At 46.9% G+C, this 10000-nt stretch overlaps 1 protein-coding gene across 5 annotated transcripts in view; it reads right to left on the minus strand.

The window, feature by feature from the left end:
* The window catches only part of arhgef11 (Rho guanine nucleotide exchange factor (GEF) 11), a 52633-nt gene that overhangs the window by 9357 nt on the left and 33276 nt on the right, over positions 1-10000 (minus strand). For all 5 annotated transcript variants that reach the window (XM_061230157.1, XM_061230159.1, XM_061230156.1 and 2 more), the window contains 12 exons: positions 9113-9253; positions 8889-8965; positions 8634-8759; positions 7634-7751; positions 6759-6937; positions 6574-6649; positions 6222-6395; positions 5742-5823; positions 5489-5557; positions 4262-4296; positions 3877-4035; positions 654-812 (listed from right to left, as the gene is read on the minus strand). In XM_061230157.1, the coding sequence (XP_061086141.1) occupies positions 654-812; positions 3877-4035; positions 4262-4296; positions 5489-5557; positions 5742-5823; positions 6222-6395; positions 6574-6649; positions 6759-6937; positions 7634-7751; positions 8634-8759; positions 8889-8965; positions 9113-9253 (1395 nt within the window). The remainder of the gene's footprint in view (positions 1-653; positions 813-3876; positions 4036-4261; positions 4297-5488; positions 5558-5741; positions 5824-6221; positions 6396-6573; positions 6650-6758; positions 6938-7633; positions 7752-8633; positions 8760-8888; positions 8966-9112; positions 9254-10000) is intronic.

A 10000-nucleotide genomic window follows, 5' to 3' on the forward strand; every position in this document is an offset into this window, starting at 1 on the left:
CCCACCTGCCCCAGGTCGACCAGTTCATCCTGCCAGCTGTGTGAATGGGTCTAGCTTGTCCTGACTGCAGAGCTTCTCCACCCTAGCTCTCCAGTGGTGGAACGACCTCCCCATGCCCATGAGAACTGCTCACTCACTGCCCGTTTTCTGCTGCGGTCTGAAGACTCATCTCTTCACGCAGTACCTTAACCCTAACCCTAACCTAACCCTAACCCCCCCTAACCTAACCTAATCCTAACCCTAACCCCCCCCTAACCTAACCCTAACCTAACCTTAACTCCTCTAATCTATTTGTTACTTGTTTTTCACCTGTAGCATTAGCTCCTTGTATTTCATACCTTAATCTAGGATTTTTCAATTTGTATATTGTTGTTCCTGAAGTTGAAGTTGTAGATGGTTCGGTATGATAGTTATGGACTTGGCCCATATACCTTATGTTGATGACCTTACAACCAATCATATAGGACTTGTCCCTTATCTGACGTGTTCGGTTGTTTATTGTATGACCGTGATATGCACGGTTTTGCACGTTGATTTGGCTAAAAGCGTCTCCTAAATGAAATGTTATGTAATTGATATGATTTTTCTTCTTTGTCCATGCATACAACAGAATAAATCATTTCAGCACACCTGTACAGAATCACAGTCCTCACCTTCCCTCACCAGAGCCCCGGACTCCGGCTCATCAGGGCCGTGCGTAAACAGACTCCTCTCATTGGTCGCACCGTTACAATCATGGGTCCACCCATCATCCTCCAGGTCTCTGACATCATCCTCCAGGTCTCTGACGATGAGCTGCCGAAGAGTTTCCACTGACACAACACAGAATAACACTGAAACTACAGACCCACTGTTACAATGCAACACTGACATTACAGACCCACTGTTACACAGCAACACTGACACTACAGACCCACTGTTACAATGCAACACTGACAATACAGACCCACTGTTACAATGCAACACTGACATTACAGACCCACTGTTACAATGCAACACTGACACTACAGACCCACTGTTACAATGCAGCACTGACACTACAGACCCACTGTTACAATGCAACACTGACACTACAGACCCACTGTTACATTGCAACACTGACATTACAGACCCACTGTTACACAGCAACACTGACACTACAGACCCACTGTTAAAATGCAACACTGACACTACAGACCCACTGTTACAATGCAACACTGACACTACAGACCCACTGTTACAATGCAACACTGACATTACAGACCCACTGTTACAATGCAGCACTGACACTACAGACCCACTGTTACAATGCAACACTGACACTACAGACCCACTGTTACAATGCAACACTGACATTACAGACCCACTGTTAAACAGCAACACTGACACTACAGACCCACTGTTAAAATGCAACACTGACACTACAGACCCACTGTTACAATGCAACACTGACACTACAGACCCACTGTTACAATGCAACACTGACACTACAGACCCACTGTTACAATGCAACACTGACATTACAGACCCACTGTTACACAGCAACACTGACACTACAGACCCACTGTTACAATGCAACACTGACACTACAGACCCACTGTTACACAGCAACACTGACACTACAGACCCTGTTACACAGCAACACTGACACTACAGACCCACTGTTACAATACAACACTGACACTACAGACCCACTGTTACAGTGCAACACTGACACTACAGACCCACTGTTACAATGCAACACTGACACTACAGACCCACTGTTACACAGCAACACTGACACTACAGACCCACTGTTACAATGCAACACTGACATTACAGACCCAGTGGTGTGTGAAAAAGTGTTTGCCTCCCTTCCTGATTTCTTTTTTTTTTTGCATGTTTGTCATGCTTAAATGTTTCAGATCATCAAACAAATTTAAATATTAGTCAAAGACAACACAAGTAAACACAAAATGCAGTTTTTAAATAAAGGTTTTTATTATTAAGGGGGAAAAAAAATCCAAACCTACATGGCCCTTAGCAGCAACAACTGCAATCAAGCGTTTGCGATAACTTGCAATGAGTCTCTTACAGCGCTGTGGAGGAATTTTGGCCCACTCACCTTTGCAGAATTGTTGTAATTCAGCCACATTGGAGGGTTTTCGAGCATGAACCGCCTTTTTAAGGTCATGCCACAGCATCTCAATAGGATTCAGGTCAGGACTTTGACTAGGCCACTCCAAAGTCTTTATTTAGTTTTTCTTCAGCCATTCAGAGGTGGACTTGCTGGTGTGTTTTGGATCATTGTCCTGCTGCAGAACCCAAGTTCGTTTCAGCTTGAGGTCACGAACAGATGGCCGGACATTCTCCTTCAGGATTTTTTGGTAGACAGCAGAATTCATGGTTCCATTTATCACAGCAAGTCTTCCAGGTCCTGAAGCAGCCCCAGACCATCACACTACCACCACCATATTTTACTGTTGGTATGATGTTCTTTTTCTGAAATGCGGTGTTACTTTTACGCCAGATTTAATGGGACACACACCTTCCAAAAAGTTCAACTTTTGTCTCGTCAGACCAGAGTATTTTCCCAAAAGTCTTGGGGAACATCAAGATGTTTTCTGGCAAAATTGAGACAAGCCTTAATGTTCTTTTTGCTCAACAGTGGTTTTCGTCTTGGAACTCTGCCATGCAGGCCATTTTTGCCCAGTCTCTTTCTTATGGTGGAGTCATGAACCCTGACTTTAACTGAGGCAAGTGAGGCCTGCAGTTCTTTGGATGTTGTTGTGGGGTCTTTTGTGACCTCTTGGATGAGTCGTTGCTGCGCTCTTGGGGTAATTAGGGGCGGCCTGTAGCGTAGTGGTTAAGGTAAATGACTGGGACGTGCAACGTCGGTGGTTCTAATCCCGGTGTAGCCACAATAAGATCCGCACAGCTGTTGGGCCCTTGAGCAAGGCCCTTAACCCTGCATTGCTCCAGGGGAGGATTGTCTCCTGCTTAGTCTAATCAATTGTACGTCGCTCTGGGTAAGAGCGTCTGCAAAATGCCAATAATGTAATGTAATGTAATTTTGGTCGGCCGGCCACTCCTGGGAAGGTTCACCACTGTTCCATGTTTTCGCCATTTGTGGATAATGGCTCTCACTGTGGTTCGCTGGAGTCCCAAAGCTTTAGAAATGGCTTTATAACTTTTTCCAGACTGATAGATCTCAATTACTTCCTTTCTCATTTGTTCCTGAATTTCTTTAGATCTCGGCATGATGTCTAGCTTTTGAGGATCACTTGGTCTACTTCACTTTGTCAGGCAGGTCCTATTTAAGTGATTTCTTGATTGAGAACAGGTGTGGCAGTAATCAGGCCTGGGTGTCGCTAGAGAAATTGAACTCAGGTTTGATAAACCACAGTTAAGTTATGTTTTAACGGGGGGGGGGCAATCACTTTTTCACACAGGGCCATGTAGGTTTGGATTTTTTTTTCTCCCTTAATAATAAAAACCTTCATTTAAAAACTGCATTTTGTGTTTACTTGTGTTGTCTTTGACTAATATTTAAATTTGTTTGATGATATAAAACATTTAAGTGTGACAAACATGCAAAAAAATAAGAAATCAGGAAGGGGGCAAACACTTTGTCACACCACTGTATATGGATATGCACAGTCAGATGTGGATATGCACAGTCAGGTGTGGATATGCACAGTCAGGTGTGGATATGCACAGTCAGGTGTGGATATGCACAGTCAGGTGTGGATATGCACAGTCAGGTGTGGATATGCACAGTCAGGTGTGGATATGCACAGTCAGATGTGGATATGCACAGTCAGGTGTGGATATGCACAGTCAGATGTGGATATGCACAGTCAGGTGTGGATATGCAGTCAGGTGTGGATATGCGCACACGACAGCCTTCTTCCTCACCATCCTGCAGGGCTGCATCTGCAACCCGGCCCACATTAAACTCCTGCCTCTTTCCCACCAGGGATGCCTGGGATTGGTCAGCTGGAGTGGTAACCATGGACACCCGATCCTTAGCTGCATCCGTCTCTATACATATAGATCCCTCAGAAAATGAATGTTCTGAGATGTGTGTGTGTATATATATATATATATATATATATATAGAGAGAGAGAGAGAGAGAGAAAGGAGAGAGAGAGAATATTTTAACATTGTTAACACTTGATGGGATCCTCTCACCCACTGAAGCAGACAGAAAGCACATATGGACATGCTGGAGGAAGCATGAGCAAAGCACAGAGAAACAAAGATGCACAGACAAGGAGTCCTGTCCTACACACAGCTCACCTGATTGGTAGATTCCAGACTTCAAAGCAGAGGCGCTGGAGGAAATTAGTAATAAAAAAGAAATAAGTTCCACAGACAGGTGTAAACTACTGAACTACACACAGACACACTAACGCACAGAAATACACACAAGTTTATGGCACTTCAGACCCAGTTTACACATGTTGTTAAACTGCAGTACAGAAATACAGGTAAATCACCCTGCAATACAGAAACACATCTCACTCACACTGCAGTATAGAAACACAGGTAACGCACTGCAGTGCAGAGACACAGGTAACACACTGCAGTACAGAAACACAGGAAACACACTGCAATACAGAAACACAGGTAACACACTACAGTACAGAAACACAGGTAACACACTGCAGTACAGAAACACAGGTAAAGCACTGCAGTACAGAAACACAGGCAACTCACACTGCAGTACAGAAACACAGGTAACATACTGCAGTACAGAAACACAGGTAAAGCACTGCAGTACAGAAACACAGGTAACATACTGCAGTACAGAAACACAGGTAACATACTGCAGTACAGAAACACAGGTAACTCACACTGCAGTACAGAAACACAGGTAAAGCACTGCAGTACAGAAACACAGGTAACATACTGCAGTACAGAAACACAGGTAAAGCACTGCAGTACAGAAACACAGGCAACTCACACTGCAGTACAGAAACACAGGTAAAGCACTGCAGTACAGAAACACAGGTAAAGCACTGCAGTACAGAAACACAGGTAACTCACACTGCAGTACAGAAACACAGGTAACTCACACTGCAGTACAGAAACACAGGTAACACACTGCAGTACAGAAACACAGGTAACACACTGCAGTACAGAAACACAGGTAATTCACACTGCAGTACAGAAACACAGGTAACACACTGCAGTACAGAAACACAGGTAACACACTGCAGTACATAAACACAGGAAATTCACACTGCAGTACAGAAACACAGGTAACTCACACTGCAGTACAGAAACACAGGTAACACACTGCAGTACAGAAACACAGGTAACGCACTGCAGTACATAAACACAGGAAATTCACACTGCAGTACAGAAACACAGGTAACTCACACTGCAGTACAGAGACACAGGTAACACACTGCAGTACAGAAACACAGGTAACACACTGCAGTACATAAACACAGGAAATTCACACTGCAGTACAGAAACACAGGTAACTTACACTGCAGTACAGAAACACATCTAACTCACCTGGCAGGCTCTAAGATGGGTGCAGATGCAGAGGCCACGGAGATGGACTTTTCCAAAAAGTCTTTCCAACTGGGAAAAAAGATCAATATAGTCATGCCACAGCATCTTCAACAGCCAATCAGGAGAGTCACACTTAACTTTGAGTCAACTTAGACAGGGCCTCACTCAGCCAATCAGGAGAGTTAGACTGAAGGCTGGAGCACTGGCTAATCACAAGTCAGAGGGAGAGGGGAGGAACGAAGAACTGACTGACGTGTTTTTTTCAGACGATGTCCTGGCCACCAGCTCGTAGATCTGTTCCTCTGAAGTGCTGATCAGGTACAGAGCCTTACTATCTGTTTGTAGAGAATGGTGTGTAAAACAAAAAACATCCAGTGAGCAGAGGTTCTGCAGGCAGAAACACCTTGTTAGAGGTCCGAGGAGAAGGGCCAGACTGGTCAAAGCTGCCTGGAAGGTGACAGTGATGCAAATAACCACACATTACAACAGTGGTGTGCAGAACAGCATCTCTGAACACGCAACATGTCAAACCTCTAAGTGGCTCACCTCAAACCAGCAGCAGAAGACTTAGTAAGTCTAAAAAATGAGTGTAATAAATACCTAAAAGTGCTCACTGAGTGTATAATTGTAAAGTACATAAATAAATAAATGATGGGTCTTTGTCCCAAACATTATAGAGGGCACTGCATAATTGTATTGGTAGTTGTGTTGGGGAAAGCACATCAGCGCCCACCTGTGGCCACAGCGCGCACCAGCAGGGACTGCAGGCGCACCAGCGGACAGCAGCTGGTCTTCAGCTCCCCGCTGGCCCCAGCCCCCAGACGAGACGGACAGCGCAGAACCAGCCGCTCCTCCGGACCCCTCTGCAACAGAACCAGCAGGTCCGACAGCAGCAGCGCCTGCACCTCTGAGAACCACAACACAGAACACCCTTAGCCCACTCTACACAGGGCTGGAACCTATAGCCCACTGGTGTGTGTAGGTGTGAAGATTTGTTCAGGTGTGTGTTGGTGTGTACAAGGGGTGTACAGGTGTGTGCTGGTGTGTGCTGGTGTGTAGTTGCACAGGTGTGTTCAGGGGGTTACCGATGACCTTCTCCTTGCTGACTCTCCATGTCAGTGGCCCTTCATGGATCATTCTCTTTGTGGTCAGGTCCAGATTCTGAGAAACAGAGAAAGCTGCATTACACACACACAGCATCAACCTGTCCGCGCATTGAGCTGCGATTGGCCCATTCCACACACTGAGCTGCGCTGTTATTAGCCAATACCTTAAACTGAGCCGCGACAGGATTGGCCTGCCTCTCCAGGGGTGTGAGGTCCAGCCGGCGCTGGTATTGGACAAGGCGCTGCTCGTGTTCCGTCTCCCTGACAACCTCGTTTACGGCTTGCAGGATTCTGCGGCAACAAGTCTGTGCCTTCTGAAGGGGAAGCAGATCTGGAGAGAGGCCTGGGGGCAAAAACAGCCACAGTGAGGCCCTGGGGCAGAAACAGCCCACAGTGAGGCCCTGGGGCAGAAACAGCCCACAGTGAGGCCCTGGGGCAAAAACAGCCACAGTGAGGCCCTGGGGCAGAAACAGCCCACAGTGAGGCCCTGGGGCAGAAACAGCCCACAGTGAGGCCCTGGGGGCAGAAACAGCCCACAGTGAGGCCCTGGGGCAGAAACAGCCCACAGTGAGGCCCTGGGGCAGAAACAGCCCACAGTGAGGCCCTGGGGCAGAAACAGCCCACAGTGAGGCCCTGGGGCAGAAACAGCCCACAGTGAGGCCCTGGGGCAGAAACAGCCCACAGTGAGGCCCTGGGGGCAGAAACAGCCCACAGTGAGGCCCTGGGGCAGAAACAGCCCACAGTGAGGCCCTGGGGCAGAAACAGCCCACAGTGAGGCCCTGGGGCAGAAACAGCCCACAGTGAGGCCCTGGGGCAGAAACAGCCCACAGTGAGGCCCTGGGGCAGAAACAGCCCACAGTGAGGCCCTGGGGCAGAAACAGCCCACAGTGAGGCCCTGGGGCAGAAACAGCCCACAGTGAGGCCCTGGGGCAGAAACAGCCCACAGTGAGGCCCTGGGGCAGAAACAGCCACAGTGAGGCCCTGGGGCAGAAACAGCCCACAGTGAGGCCCTGGGTGGTCAGTGTTCAGAGAGACTCACGGTCAGTGTGTTTCAGGATGTTGTCCAGGAGCAGGGGGTATTTAGTGAGTCTCTGCATCTCTGACACGAGCAGGTCCTTCAACTGCAGCCTGCGACAGTGCGGGCTAGCTTCACACTCCTACAGAGAGACCACACAGCTGTACTCATCACACTCCAACAGAGAGACCACACAAGTGTACTCATTACACTCCTACAGAGACCACACAGCTGTACTCATCACACTCCTACAGAGACCACACAGCCGTACTCATCACACTCCTACAGAGAGACCACACAGCCGTACTCATTACACTCCTACAGAGAGACCACACAGTAGTACTCATTGCACTCCTACAGAGATACCACAGAACTGTACACAATATACACAAATAAATAGCATGTAAATCTTAATGAGATCAGAACAAATCTTTCAAAAGATTATTTGGATTGGATAGGGTCATGAAGGTATTTGCATAAAATACAGGGATCCTGTATAATGAGCTCAGGTGTGCTGTACCTGTATAATGAGCTCAGGTGTGCTGTACCTGTATAATGAGCTCAGGTGTGCTGTACCTGTATAATGAGCTCAGGTGTGCTGTACCTGTATAATGAGCTCAGGTGTGCTGTACCTGTATAATGAGCTCAGGTGTGCTGTACCTGTATAATGAGCTCAGGTGTGCTGTACCTGTATAATGAGCTCAGGTGTGCTGTACCTGTATAATGAGCTCAGGTGTGCTGTACCTGTATAATGAGCTCAGGTGTGCTGTACCTGTATAATGAGCTCAGGTGTGCTGTACCTGTATAATGAGCTCAGGTGTGCTGTACCTGTATAATGAGCTCAGGTGTGCTGTACCTGTATAATGAGCTCAGGTGTGCTGTACCTGTATAATGAGCTCAGGTGTGCTGTACCTGTATAATGAGCTCAGGTGTGCTGTACCTGTATAATGAGCTCAGGTGTGCTGTACCTGTATAATGAGCTCAGGTGTGCTGTACCTGTATAATGAGCTCAGGTGTGCTGTACCTGTATAATGTTGGCGAATTGAGGGTCTCTGCGCTGCTTGTCCTTAATAATCTCCAGAGCCTGAGACTGCCGACTGCACAGGAGGGAAACCTGCTCCTGAAACTCTGCTCCTGACACCCCCTCAAACTGAGAGAGAGAGAGAGAGAGAGAGAGAGAGAGAGAGTGTGTGTGTGTGTGTGTGTGTGTGTGAAAGGCTGGGGAAAGAGGGAATGTAGCAGAGCTGTGTACGAACGGCAGAGGAATTAAATGACATACCCTCTCCAGCATGATGTCACCGATACCCTGAACAACAGGAGACTCCCTGAGCTTCTTCATAGAGTCACACAGACTGGCTACAACACAAAACACAACAACAGCATATTTACAACATAATTTAAACTCACACAATGGCTAAAAAACAAAACAACAACACATTTGCAACATCAGTTAAAGACACACTGGCTGGCTTCAACACAGAACAAATACACATACACACTGACCATGCAGGCTGTACACCTGGGAAAGGTTGGGGAAGATGCAGGCCAGCTGCTCTGCGCTCAGCACAGCTCTGAGGCTCTGCAGGAAGAGCTGCTCCAACAGCCTGAGCGTGCGCAGGTGAGACACCTCCGTGGTGTACAGCTCTGGGGCAGAGAAACCTCCCAGTTAACACATCACTAACCTCCCCTTTAACACATTAGCACATCACTAACCTCCCCTTTAACACATTAGCACATCACTAACCTCCCCTTTAACACATTAACACATCACTAACATCACATCAGTAACCTCCCCTTTAACACTAACATCACATCAGTAACCTCCCCTTTAACACTAACATCACTAACCTCCCATTTAACACTAACATCACTAACCTCCCATTTAACACTAACATCACTAACCTCCCCTTTAACATTAACATCACTAACCTCCCCTTTAACACATCACTGACCTCCCCTTTAACACTAACATCATTAACATCACTAACCTCCCCTTTAACACATTAACACATCACTAACCTCCCCTTTAACACATTAACACGTCACTAACCTCCCCATTGACATTAACACATCAATAACCTCCCCATTAACATGTCACTGACCTCCCCTTTAACACATTAACACGTCACTAACCTCCCCTTTAACACATTAACACATCACTAACCTCCCCATTAACACATTAACACATCACTAACCTCCCCTTAACACATTAACACATCACTAAGCTCCTCCTTTAACACATTAACACATCACTAACCTCCCCTTTAACACATTAACACATCACTAACCTCCCCTTTAACATTAACACATCACTAACCTCCCCTTTAACACATTAACACGTCACTGACCTCCCCTTTAACACATTAACACGTCACTGACCTCCCCTTTAAC

The sequence above is a fragment of the Conger conger genome, unplaced genomic scaffold, assembly GCF_963514075.1.
Source record: "Conger conger unplaced genomic scaffold, fConCon1.1 SCAFFOLD_80, whole genome shotgun sequence".
NCBI classification, from domain to species: Eukaryota; Metazoa; Chordata; class Actinopteri; order Anguilliformes; family Congridae; genus Conger; species Conger conger.